The sequence below is a fragment of the Plectropomus leopardus genome, chromosome 19 (assembly GCF_008729295.1).
Source record: "Plectropomus leopardus isolate mb chromosome 19, YSFRI_Pleo_2.0, whole genome shotgun sequence".
NCBI lineage: Eukaryota > Metazoa > Chordata > Actinopteri > Perciformes > Serranidae > Plectropomus > Plectropomus leopardus.
Genome location: NC_056481.1, coordinates 3,508,819 through 3,522,786, shown reverse-complemented (window position 1 = coordinate 3,522,786; position 13,968 = coordinate 3,508,819). Strand labels below are relative to the sequence as shown.

The 13,968-nt window shown below is 41.6% G+C and overlaps 1 protein-coding gene across 1 annotated transcript in view; it reads left to right on the top strand.

Moving 5' to 3' along the window:
- Window positions 1–12,517: 12,517 nt before the first annotated feature.
- The window catches only part of LOC121959008 (Snf2-related CREBBP activator protein), a 37,863-nt gene continuing 36,412 nt past the window's right edge, over window positions 12,518–13,968 (top strand). The window contains 2 exon segments of the mRNA XM_042508189.1: window positions 12,518–12,608; window positions 13,691–13,876. Coding sequence (XP_042364123.1) covers window positions 12,588–12,608; window positions 13,691–13,876 — 207 coding nt within the window. The 5' untranslated portion in view covers window positions 12,518–12,587.

The window sequence follows — 13,968 nt, the reverse complement described above, 5'->3', positions numbered from 1 at the left end:
CGATGATGTCGGTCTTTTTGTGGTTTTTTAATTTATTTTTTTCTTCCTTAAATTACTATTATTATTTAATAAATAATTATTTTATCATTATTATTATTATTATCATTTCATAAAGTCCTATGTCAGGGTATGTTCCTTTTTGTGAAAATGGTAAAAAGTAAAAAAAACAAAACAAAAACTAAACTAAAATAAACAAAATAAATGCATCCAAAAATCCATATTCTTATGTGGATATGCACCACGATCTACTCTCACAGACCAGTTTATTTTTTAATATATCAGATAAAATACTAGTTAATATCATCTGATATATGATCATTGACAGCTGAATTTCTCATTAATTAATCTATTATCCAAACAGAACGAAATGAAATCACGTTATCTTAATAATCCTACATTTGAAGGGAATAAGCAGAAAAATACTAATTTTCTCTGGTCTAAAGTATGTAGTAGTAACACACTTTCCCCCCCTAAATATATATAGTATATCTTATATAATAGCCAGCAGTGGAACGTAACCAAGAATATTTTCTCAAAAACGACACTTACGTACTAATTCAAAGTACAAACATTATGAATAATTTCTTAATTTTTACAAACTGAAAAATGATCAATTAAGATCGACTCATGATAAAAAAACAGTCATTAGTCAATAATTGAAAATGAGCTCCAACTCAACCAAATACGACAGTAAAATCCTGCTTTTACATTAATGCATAATTCATAAAATCCTAATGTAGCTTACAGTAATATAACAGCTGACAAGGACATTTTTCTGCACTGAGTACTTATAATATTTTAAGTATATTTTCCTCATTTTAATATAAAATAAGCTAAAACTTAGACTTCATTGTCCCAGTGGGGGATCTGCCTCGAACATCAGAATCTGCAGTATGAAAAATAAAATAAAAAACAAACTTGATTTATCTTGAGGGTAAAGAAGCCAAAAAGGACCAATTAAGTACAAATAAGTATAAAAATGAACTTAGAAAAACAAAAATTTCAAAAAGATAAAAACGAACTTCATAAACAGAACCAAAGCTGGGTCAGTTAATAAGCAGGGATGTGAAAACCATTTAATAAATTAAAGAGATAAAATCTTATTTTTTTTTTTTTAAATATACATCTTATTATTTAAAATAAATAAAATAACACTATTTTTCTTTTACTTTCTCTATCTGTCTGTACTGTTTCTGTCTTTGAGCCGCTCTATTAATTAATAATAATTTCCCCTCAAAAAAGGTGTAATTTATATTAAATTATAAAAACTATAGTTACATCTGAACTCAAATATCTGAATGTGACATTTTACAACTGTCTCACTGTTAACTACCACACACAAATTAATATAAGTAAATCATAAATCCAGCAAAAGACACTACAAAGAGAATTTAAGTAAAAAATACAGAATCAAAAACAAGGAAATAAAATAATATATATATTTTTAAATATACAGCCTATTATTTTTTTCCTTTCACGTTCATTTTATATGAATATTATTTTTTTCTTTTACTTTCTCTACTTCTGTCTTTGAGCTGCTCCTTTAACTGAAGTTACTCTCAATAAAGATTTATCTTAAATTATAAAAACTATTGTTACATCTGAACTTAAATATCTGAACGTGATGTATATTACTATCGTCTCACTACTAACTAAGTTAATATAAGTAAATTATAAATACATCAGAAGACACAACAAACGTGAATTCATGTTTAAAAAAATACAGAAGCAAAAAAAGGGAAATAAAATAAAATCTATACATACACATCTTTTTTTCCCTTTTACTTTCATTTTATATGCATCTTATTATTTTTTTCTTTTACTTTCTGTATCAGTCTGTACTATTTCTCTTTGTGCTGCTCTATTTCCCCTCAATAAATGTAAATTAAACTATAAAAACTATTATCTGAACTGAAATATCTCAACGTAAACACAACAAACGTCTCACTATTAACTACCGTCTATCGTGTGAATATAAGTCAAGCGATTTAAACAATCTTAGCGGAAATAAACGGATTTTATTGCCATAATTAAAATATCTTTCTGACAACAAAACTACAATCAAAATTTCAAGTGGCGCGCTTGATGACATCTCGCGAGATTTCCCGGAGTTGTGTACTTTGTCAGCAGCAGCGGTCCTCCACCATTTCGCTGCGTAAAGTCTCCTCCCCGCGACCGCTACATTCTGCGCCGAAACCCAGTCTCTCCCGGTCCGTATTTTAACTTCTTCCCACAGACCTAGTGGTACCTCGTTGGGTACCGGGAGACAGTTTGGATTACTGGCATCACGGATTGAGTGCGATTTTACGCGGATGACGGCTCCTTCAGCGAGAATTTAGTAAAAGAAAATTGGTCGGAAATTTCAGGTAGGTGGGAACTTAAGATGGCGGCCTTGGAGAGGGGAGGGGGGCAAGGAGGAAGTAATGGGGGGATTGAAGGGGGGACTCCGACTAACGAAAGGACACAATCAGACTGCATGTGACTTGGTGGCGTTTTCTGGGAACATAGTACGTTTAAATACATCCGCGGTGTGTTTAAACTGAAACCGGACACCGAAATAAAAACGCACGCGATAAATTTTTTCCCAAATATAACCCGCGTTTGGTGAAAAACGTTACCGTTGAAGCATCACTTCCTTCCCGTCGTTTCCAAAGCGCCACGCGTGGGACTGTTTGGGTCCCCCTAAATCCCCCGTATAATCATTGCAAAATTTATATGGAACTTTTATAACATTTTTCTTTCGCTGTTTTTTTTATATTCACCCAAACGTCAACGCGTATCGGCGCTTTAAACTAAATAATTTTAACGTTTTTTTTTTTATTCTCGTGGAGACAAGATTTGACCCCACGCAATGACGTCACGGGCGATTGTCCCCCTCTGTCTGTATAGTGCATGCAGAAGCGGGTTTTAATGCGACTTTTCAGATGTCTTTTTTTCGTGTCTCACGGCGAAGTAACTTAATGAAATGTGTCGGCACAAACGGTCTTCTTTCGGGGCTGGAGCATTACATAACTGCGGGCGGGGATGGGGCGCCTGCGCATCAAAAATGAACGCACCCTTTACTAAACTCTTCTACCTTGCTAGTTAGTTAGCAGGCTTTCCCTTTTTTTTAGTGCCACCCAAGCAAGAAAGCAAGTGTTAGTGTGGGCAGCTAACGTTAGCCAGCTAACCACACTACCAGCCAAACTGGTAACCACTTAAATGTGTTTTTTCTAACGAATATCACGAAGCTTGTTGTATTATAACCACTCTCAGATTTCATCTCATGCACGCGCCCAATGCACACATACTGAATAAAGACGCGGTTTCTCCGCGTACGTAATCGCGCACAAGTTTAACACAGCTACAATAATGAATTAAATTCACATTTACGAGTGATGAATGAATGACTCGGAGGCCCGCGCGCTCGCTCGCTCGCTTGCTTGGTCACCCGGCTTTTAGCACGAGAGCGCGTGCTGCAGGATTCCCTAACATCTTCCTGTGGGCGACTGCAGCAAATGCAACTCCGTGGAGCTAGCTACCAGCTTAATGCTGCTTCACCGAGTATTTCTGTTAACTGCTGCAACACTAACACACAGCCGTGCGTGCGTGTGTGTGTGCGTGCGTGTGCGTGCGTGTGTGCCAAGTGTGCTCCTATAGCAGCTGGTTAGCTTTAAGCTACCGGAGTGTTTGCTGCTGCTCTCGTGACATGTTATTCAGCGCCCCACACATCGGGATGTTTTTTGGCGTGTTTACAGAAATGCATGTCTGCTTAAATCGAGTCTAGCGTTTGCTTTTTTTTTTATCGCAAAACTCTGAAGCTGCGTCTGGGTGGCTAACACGAGCTATATGTTCCCAGGGTCCCGTGCACACACAGATTTGCAAATGTGGACGTTTAAAATGCAGTTTGAACGGTGAAAAAGTCGAGAAAACTCGCTCAGATTTAAAGGGTGTTGCGTTCAAAGAGTGTAACATCACAGCGTGGATGATTTAAACGCACTGACTCAGGGAAACATTAAATCAGGGGTACTATTCTGGATTTGTTTGGGGGGACACTTTCGCAAAGTGACAAGAGGTTAGGGGCCAGTCGCAGGAGCCCCACACATGTTTTTAGGATTACAGGAGGTTTCTCAGATTTTAGGAATTTTCCAGGATTTTTAGGGTGTTTTGTGGGTTTCAGGACGTTTCCAGGTCTTTAGGATGTTTCCAGGACTTTAAAATTTTGTTCAGATTTTAGGACATTATTGGGGTTTTAGGACGTTTCTCAGATTTTAGGATGTTTTTAGCATTTTTGGACATTTTTCAGACCGTAGGATGTAAGATATCGAGACATTTCAAAGATTTTAGAAAGTTTCTAGGATTTGGGGATGTTTTGTGGACTTTAGGACGTTTCCAGGACTTTAGGATTTTTCTCAGAGTTTAGGACATTTCTAGGATTTTAGAACGTTTCTAGGATTTTAGGACTTTTGGGAGATTTCAGGACATTTCCAGGACTTTAAGATGTTTCTCAGATTTAAGGATATTTCTAGGATTTAAGGACATTTCTAAGATTTTAGGACATTTCTAGGATTTCAGGAATTATATAGGATTTTAGGACATTTCCATTATTCTAGGACATTTCCATTATTCTAGGATGTTTCCAGGACTTTTGGATGTTTCTCAGGTTTGAAGATATTTCTAGGATGAGGACACTAATAGAATCGTAGGACGTGGCTATGATAGAAGGACATTACTCAGATTTTGGGACATTTCTAAGATTTCAGGAAATTTCTAGGATTTTGGGATGTTTACAGGACTTTGGGGCGTTTCTAGGATTTTAGGACATGTCTGGTTGTCAGGATGTTTTTAAGATCTAAGTACATTTCTCAGATTGTTGGACGTTTCTAGTATTTTCTCTAGGATTTTGGGATGTTTACAGGACTTTGGGGTGTTTCTGTCTGACAGAGCGGTAAAGCAGTGAAGCCCTCAGTGTAGCACACACTTAGACTCGTGGATTTCTTTTGTGTTGCGCCTTTTTTAGGTGGCTAAAGTAAGTTTTGTTACTTTACATTGCTTCTGTGTCGGACTCCAGCTTGCATCTCCAAACCGGACGTGTGCCGACTTACACTGACGATGGATTCGTACCTCATACAGCCCCATTAAAAAAAACCTGAACTGTCCGTTAAATGAGTCGTTTTAAGAGCGCATTGAGCCGGGAAACATGGGACTCTGGGAGCGTTCATACAAGCACTGCAGCCTGCTACATTAGAGTTTTTTTTAATATGAAAGTGAAAAGATGCTTGTTATGTTTAAATAATAAAGTTTATTTATTTAAAATAATAAAGTTTGTTTCTTGTTTTTGCTTCCTCAGAATATGTGGAGGGCACCCTAATTTCAGCATCCTGGAAGTAGAAAGCACAGAAGATCTGTGTCTCACACCACAGACAGGTGAGCAGCTGTTACACACAGTTCACGATGCACTTGTCTTTTGTTTTTGATGTTTTTGGGAGAAAATAATAGACCTAACGTGTGATTGTTTTGACGTAGATTTTTGTCTTTTTTTTTTAACGTCAGTGTGGTTAGAGGAGACGACAGTGTCCCATACTTGAAAAACAAAAGGTTGACAATATGGCCCAAAAATATCATTATCACAGTGTTTCAGGGTATTTTTGAGATTATGATATTCCTGCTGATACAACAGAATACTGAAATTTTTTAAAATAATTATAAGAATATAAAATACAGTTTTATATGTCAGCATAAATGCAACAGTTTGCCTTCAAATATTCTATAAAAACTAAAGTTTAAGAGCTAAACAGTTTGTTAGTTTCTGAAAAACAACCGTAACTCAGAGTAAGGTTCAGATTCTGTATAAAATATAGTCCCAATACTTCAACCAAATAAATCAACCACAAATTATACGGCTGCAAAATACAAGTGATGCACCCTTGAATATATAAATGTATAAAAAGAGCGAGTTGTTGTCCTTCTCTACTTGTCCCCCGTACACTCAAAGACTTGCATTGACTTGCGTGGGCTGACATTACGACAGTCGTATCTATGACGAGATGACCTGGCGGCGTGGACTCCTGTGTGGCACCGTGAGAGACGCCGAGCTGGCTGAGTTAACTCTGAGCAGCAAGTCACTGAAAGGCTCTGAGAAGTCCTAAAATCCACACTGAAGTCGCTCCCCCTTTAGCTCCTTCACTGCGTGCCGGTAAATAGGCGGGTTTCCATCAACCCTCATGATGCTGCAGGAGCTACAAGAGCTGTTATTGCATCACATGACTCTGAGAAAGTTGAGCAGATCATCCGGAAGTTCTGAATCCACAACTCCTCTGTGAAATCGTCGACTATCAGCTCCCAGAAATCCCTCGTACGTGGCCGATCCCAAACATAGGGGGCCCGCCTTTCCATTATCGCTTGCATAACACGCCTACGGCGCCTTAGATTGGAAATAATGATGGCTGGTGCGGTGGCTGCGACATAGAGGAGAAGTCACATAACATAACTCGATGGAAACAGTCATCTTGCAATTGTGTTTTATCAATATTTTGAAAATATTGCTTAATTTTTGTGCAAATCTGTAATGGAAACCCGCTAATGTCGCTTTCAGCTGTGCTTGTTGTTGCTGTGCGTAATGTTATGATGTGACTAACTCAATAAATCAGAATATTCCCATTATCACAATACGAATTTTCCTTTTGGTATATAAAACATTTTCCGGCATAATTATGAACGATATGACGTGGCACGCCGCCACACAGCAGCAGCACAGGTATTTTTCATTTATGCTGAATTACATATTTCTTTTCCCTGTTTTTTATTTGAATTTATCCGTGGTCCAGACACTTCTGTTAACACGCCGTATCGCCCGCAGGTGCCGTGTGTAGCCGGGGCAGCACAGAGGAAGGAAGCTCTGGGGAGGCGGCGGTGCGGCAGCGTGCCTCTCCGGCTGTGGATGTGCTGGGTGGCAACCCCCAGGCTGCACAGAATGTGGCTGGGGAGTCACCTCGGCATGCCCCGCAGCCGGTCGCAGCTGCCCCCCGCCCAGTCCCTCCGACCACCAATCCGTCCACTGTGCCACTGCCGGAAAGCAACGACTCAGCATTCCTCGGCATGGAGACCAACTTGTCCGAGACTCTCCCGGGCGGCGGCGACGCTAAGGACAGCGTCTCGGAAGAGGAGAGCGTTGTCGGAGTTTCCAGATCCTTACCAACGTCCCTCAACGAGGACTGTAGTTCCTCCGCTGCGATGCAAAGGCTCCCAGCTCCGCTTTGTCCCCCTCTTGCTCCACAGATTGACAGCACGGTGCAGGAGCTGCAATACGGGTCACAAACTGATAAAGAGAAAAGCTACGCAAACAGTCAGATTCAGCCACCTAGAGAAGGTGCGGGACTTGTGGTTGTTTCGGGGACAAAGTCTGTCACAGTGGAATATAAAGCAGAGACTGGAACAAACATTGGTGGAAAAGAGCACACGGGCGGAAATATTCAGCCTCAGATCTGTTTCACAGCCTCATCTCCATCTGTCCCACAATCCAGTGTTAAAGTCCAAGACGCCGCAGAGCACGAGGCCACGGAGCACGGGGCCACGGAGCGCTCTGACGGGGACCCACTTGTCCGCGCACATCCAGGCAGCCATATACCTCCGCCGGGTGCCGCTGTGGACTCCCTGCTCCCTTTACCCTCATCTGCCGACGGTGAGATTAAACAAACGGACCTGTCAAAAACACAACCTAAAACCAACAAAGAGATCTCAAACGATGCCAGAGAAACGCAGAAGGCAAATTCTCTGGGATCGGTTGAGATGTTTGAAACTCACAAAGAAACACAACCTCCCTCCGCTGAAATACTTGAGACCCCAAAGGCAACAGACCCGCTCCCCGGATTACACGCGTCTCCCGGAAAAGGAAGCTCATCGTCCGGCTGCGATCCACTGGAAGGAGAGCAGGTGGAGAGGAGCGTGAGGCGAGAACAGACTCACGCCTCCTCGTGCGACTTCACACCGGTGCCCGAGTGCTCCTCCACGCAGGAGAGCTCCTCCAAACCCTCTGCGGCGTTTGACACGAGCCTCGTTGTCTCACTGCAGGCGGAGCAGGTTGTCGAAGCATCTCATCCCTCCGAACAAGTCCCCGCAACAGGGACGCCACTCACCGCCGAGCTCGTGCACTCAGCCGAAGCTCAAGAAATAGTTGTTGTCAGAGAGGAGGCTCATATCAGCGGGGACTGGTCGAACATGCACCTGAATCAGAGTTACCTCCTGCAGCGGGAAGACGGCAGCGTCTGCGAAGCTGCGATCGTTAACCAGCTGAGCTCCGGGGAGCCAAAGCTGTACGAGGAAAGCGTTGAGGCGGATATCGAGCTGTCGCAGCCCGTGGAAGTGTACGAGTTTTGCACTCTGGTCGAGGAGGTGGCCGAGGAGACGGTGTGTGCCAGCAGCAGCGCGCAGATCCCTCACTCTCCGGGATATGAGGTGAACTTATTCAACGCGTTACTAGAACACTCTGAGGAGGACCTTGAACCATCTATTCACGCCATTAATGAAAGTGGCACTGTTATTATTTCCCAGCAGCCCTTGCCTTTGTCGCCTGATGCAAATCAAATCCAGGCGAACAGTAATTCCCATAATTTGACGATACAAAACGCCGCCGTCGGGCAGCATTTGGTGTTAGAAGCTAACCAGGCTGTTGAAGTGGCGACCTCGAGCGGGGTTTGTTTAGTTGAAGTTGCGGCTGTTACATCTGACTCATTCGCCGTCGGCACCGGTCCGCAGATCGTTAGCACGCAGGTCAACGCAGCCCACCTGGACCAAACGGAGGTGAGCGAATCTCCCATAATTCAACTGAAACAGAAAGCAGAAACAGGCGCGCTCTCTTTTATAGCTCCCGGCGAGGACGTGGGGATGGGATCGCCCGTCGCTGTCTCAGTCCACGTTCAGCCCTCTTTGAATCAGACTGTCGCAAGTGCCACAAAGCGTGAGGCCTGTGTTTCTTCACACGAAGGGACCAAAGACACCCCAGCTTTGACAGAGACTCCGTCGCAGAATGTCGCTGTGCACGCAGAAACCAAACCGGAGGCTTTCTGCACCACTCGCTCCCCTGGTGTGGTAAATCCAAAGCTGCTCCTTCTTAAACCGGGAGACGCCCCCCTCCTGAAACACACACCCTCCTTTTTGGCACAGGTGTGCACGCAGCAGAGCGCGGCCGCCAAGCTGGCCAATGCCCACAGCTCTTGGTCTGGCACGGCGTCTGAGGAGTGCCTTCCCCAAACTGCCTCTGACTCTTTATGTGGCGGCCATAAAGATCAGACGCAGTGCTCCGTCAATAAAACTTCAGTGTCAGCAGCCCCGCCTGTCACGGTGCAGCAGCCCACTGTGAGCGGGAACACGCTTCAGCTCGGCCGGACTGCACCCGCCACCCCCGAAACCTCCACAAGCAAATCTGACAAAGAGGCCTTAACTGTTACTGAAACTTCAAGCGAAGCATCCCAGGATGTTGTCACACCGACAGACGCTGCAACGCCAAACGCCCTTTACGTGCTCTCAGCGTCAGGTGAGAGGGAAGGTGCGGTCATGGCATCTAGCGGTCTTAACGACCCCGCCAGCCAGACGGACTCGCTCTACGTGGAGGAGGAGAGCGAGGACATGGAGCAGGACGAACCGACGGAGGAGGCTCAGGAGGCCGCTTCAGGACAGGTCAGCAGCCCCGAGGAGGGCAGCGACGAAGAGCCCGACGACGACAAACCGGAGAGTGAGATGGCCGCACACAGCTCACCACACAAGGTATTTTTACCAAGACTCATGTTAATGTTTACCAAATATTTTTGTTTAGGATTTAGAAAGTTGTGTAGACAGAGGAAAGGCAGTCACAAAGTTTTTTGGGCAAAGAGGCAAGAAGAGAAATGATGCAGAAGCTAAACAACGAGACACACTAAAGTTGGGCTGTACTGAAACAAAATATTCCACTCAGATACGTATTTGTTGGCATTTCACCTCTTAAAAACGAAATGTAGTTACCCCTACTTGCCCCTAAACATACTGTTTAACTAAAGTTAATTGCCGTAAAAAGCAATCCAATTTTAGACTAACTCTTTAGACTGTTGACTCTATTTAATCACTTAATTCAAACTGATGATTTTATTAGATTTTCTTTTTAATTAAAACTTTTTTTGGGTGATGAGGTTCTAAAATATCTTGACAGATACTCAAAGCTTTATTCAAAATTCTCAGTACAAGCTTTTAATGCAAAAACGAAATTCTGTACAGCCCGACTCTGAAGCATTGGACCTCATAATACAAAGTGGTTTGTCCTTGAGCGCGAAAGTAACGCAGCTGTATCAGATTCCACGAAATGAGGCCATAGCCGAAGTGAAAGTGATGGTGATAAATGTCAAATCTGTATCTGCACATCTTGTTACATCCTGATTAAGATGAAGCAAAAACTTATTCTTTAGCTGTTGCTTTGTGTGTCGTGTTGTTTCAAAAAAAAAAAAGATGATTTTACTTTCTTTTGTAAATGACAGATGTTGTCCTACAAAAACTAAAGTCGGGTCACACCTGCATCCTGAGGAACAGGTGTTTTTTACTGTTCCTGCACTCTGAGAGTTTTATTGCTCATTTGACTGCAATTTTCCATGTGTAAGATGCATAAACATTTTCATTTTGTGCACAAATCAAACACAAAAATACACATTTGTATGTACAAAATTACTTGTGGATAAAGGGTTAATAAACATAATAATGATACTCGAACTTAGCTTAACCCTTTAAAACCAAGGCATGCCTGCTTAATTTCTTTGAAATACATGGGAAAAGGGCCAAGAGCAACTTAAGAAGAAATGACCCACAACTTAGCAAGAAATTATAAAAAAAAAACAAATGAGAAAATTAATTAAAATTAGCAAAATAAAACCAAAATTAACATGAGAAAGTTTAAAAAACAAAGAAAGAAAATGACCAGGAAAACTGCCACAAAATTATAGTAAGTAAGTTTAAAAAAAAGAATCTTCCAAGCTTTTAAAAAAAATCTAAATCTACTAATTTCTTTCAGTTTATTGGACACTTGATGCTGACACGTCATTACCTTTTTTCCATGTTTTTGAAAGAAATTGCACCAGTTTTCTTCAGTGTTCAAAGGTGTCAAAACTTATGAAAGGCGTCTCAATGCAGCACAAGAAAAGTAATGCAATCCAGGTTTGAAAGGGTTAAGAAGATTTATCACTGCGGAAAAAAAGAAATATTTGTTTGTATGTTATTATGCTTCTGTTTTTCATATCAGGTACGCTGGCATGTTTTTATTGTCCAAATACGGCCTCGTTCTGCACATCTGTCTGCATGTAGTCCATGTTGATGTCACTCGTGTGAAGTTTTTTATTATTATTATTATGATTATTATTATTATTATTTAGTGATTTATTACTCCTAAGTTGGCCGCATGCTAAGCCATGTGTGTTTTCCAGCATGGACAGAGCAGGACAGACAGAAAGGCGATGTTCCTCAAGGTAAGTGGAGGCTGTCAGACACCCAGATAGTCACTTTCAGTGGGGATGTTCAAGGGCACTTTAGTGCGGCGCTGTCACTGCTAATGACGGGGGGGCATTTTGACTTAAAGTGGAAACAGACAACTTTTACCCCCCGGAGTGTTTACAAGTGGTGTTATTATTGTTGGCACCGTGTTAGCAATAAAGCCGCCAGAAATCACTTTCCCACGGTCATTAACCTGTTTCCACTGCTGTTGAACTGTTTTGCAGGTCTGAAAATTCGACCTGAGCAAATTGGTTTGATTTCTGTTAAAAAAAAATGTGGAAAAGGCAACTAGCAACTTAAAACAATATGACCCCAAAATAAGCAAAAAATTAGTAAAAACATTGCAAGAAAATGACCTTAAAATAAGCGGGGAAAATCCCCCACAAACAAACAAGAAAAAATGGCAAGAAAAAGTGCAGAAGATGAAAAAATATTTATGTTTTATATCTTTTTATTTTTATGTTTGTAATATGATTTTAAATATAAAATTATTATAACTATGAATACAGTTTTGGGACATTTTCCCTATTTTTTTAAAATGATATTCTAAAAATCCTCTTTTATAAAACAAATTTTTAGTTTGTTGTCTTGTTAAAAAAAAAAAAGTACTTCATAACCACGAGTTAAGGCGAAAACTTGTCTATTTCCACTTTATTTTGACTTCTGCTCTGTTCTGGTAGTAATTCTGCATGAGACGAAAGCACAGAAAGTCTCTGATGGCTCGTTAATCGTTCTGGAGCATGTTCGGCTTCTCTAACCTCGTTCATGCATGTTGCTTCTTTATTAGTGAGTCTTCCTGCTCTCAACTCGCCAAGTGTCTAACAATGTCCTCTTCGTCTTTCTCCGTCGGCCCGCAGGTACGCCAGTGGATCGCAGACCGGGTCACGGCGAACGCATCCCCCGTCTCGCCCTCCACCTCCTCGTCTTACCCGGTCCCTCGCCCTCCAGCGACTGGTCCACCCCTCGACGGGAGAAGTCCTCACCTCTCCGCGGTCCTCATGGGAAGTTTGTCTCTCCTTCCTCTGTTGGCGGGCTACAGTTCCTCCTCTTCCCCACCGGATCAGACCACACCGCAGCGCCCCCGCGGAGAGCGGCACACGGACATGGCAGAGCTGGCCAAACACGTGAGTGAGCCCGAAAAATCCGGCGTATGATTGTGTTCAAATAAAACACAAGAAACTTGTGCTCCATGATAGAGAGCTCCAGAAACGATGTTTTTCTGTGGGGCGACCTGGAAGTTAGCGTCACTCTGGTTCCTTTTTAAAAAGCCTACAGGATTTTTCCATTGGATTTTGGATAATGATAATAATAGTAATAATAATGATAATAATTATGATGATGATAATAACGATGATAATAATAATAATAATAATGATGATGATGATGATGATGATGATGATGATGATGATGATGATGATGATAATAATACTGCTAATAATAACGATGGCGATAATAATAACGAATAATAATGATAATAAACACCTTTATTGGTATATAAGTATTTGCCATATACCATATTTTATGGTACATAAAACATAACAAAACCTGCATGTCAAAATAAGATAAGATCAAAATAAAATACATAGAGTGCATTTTCACATGGATGAAACACACCTGATAATACAAGTAAAAATAAGATAAAAAAAAATAGAATGCACAGAATGCATGAAATAAGATGGAAAATTAATTCCACTGAAGTTATTTAAAAAAAAAAAAAAAAAGAAGCTAAAAATAGAGTGTATAAAATGCATAAAATTAAGGAAAATACAAGAACTTATTAGCTAAGATAGATATCAGTGAAGATATAGTGTGCACACGGCAAAACAGAAATAAAACGCAAATTTCCAAATCACAAATCAGTCAAAAAAAAATTAAAAAAATTCCTGTAAAAATATGTTTTAAACAACACTCCTCAGGAGTCCAGCAGAGAGAAAAAATCCCTAAAATGCATCAGTCTGGAGGTGCGTTACAATCCTCCGCCTGCGTGAGAATGATGAAATGAAATTTGCGATTTATTGACCAAATTTTCTTTGCGAAAACAAGGTTTTGATTAATACTTTATTTTTTAAATTTATTTTATTGATGACCTACAAGATAACTCTGGTGTGTGCTGCACGTCATCTGGGTTAAACTCGTGTAGAAGCTCGCTAAAGCGTCGGCAGGATTCACTGAGAGGTTTCGGCCGTCGTGCGTTCCTTCCCTGCAGGAAGCAGACATCGAGCATCGGACCCAGGCGCTGAAGCGAGAGGGCTTCTGGTCGATGAAGCGTCTCACTCGCCTGACGGAGCCGCCACGACCCAAAGTTCACTGGGACTACCTGTGCGAGGAGATGCAGTGGCTCTCTGCCGACTTTGCTCAGGAGCGGCGGTGGAAGAGAGGCGTGGCTCGAAAGGTGAGTTATGTTTATTATCAGTGTTTCCGCACCTAGAAATGTTACGACCTCACATTTCACTACGTCTGATTTCGCATCTGCGTGTTCTGCTG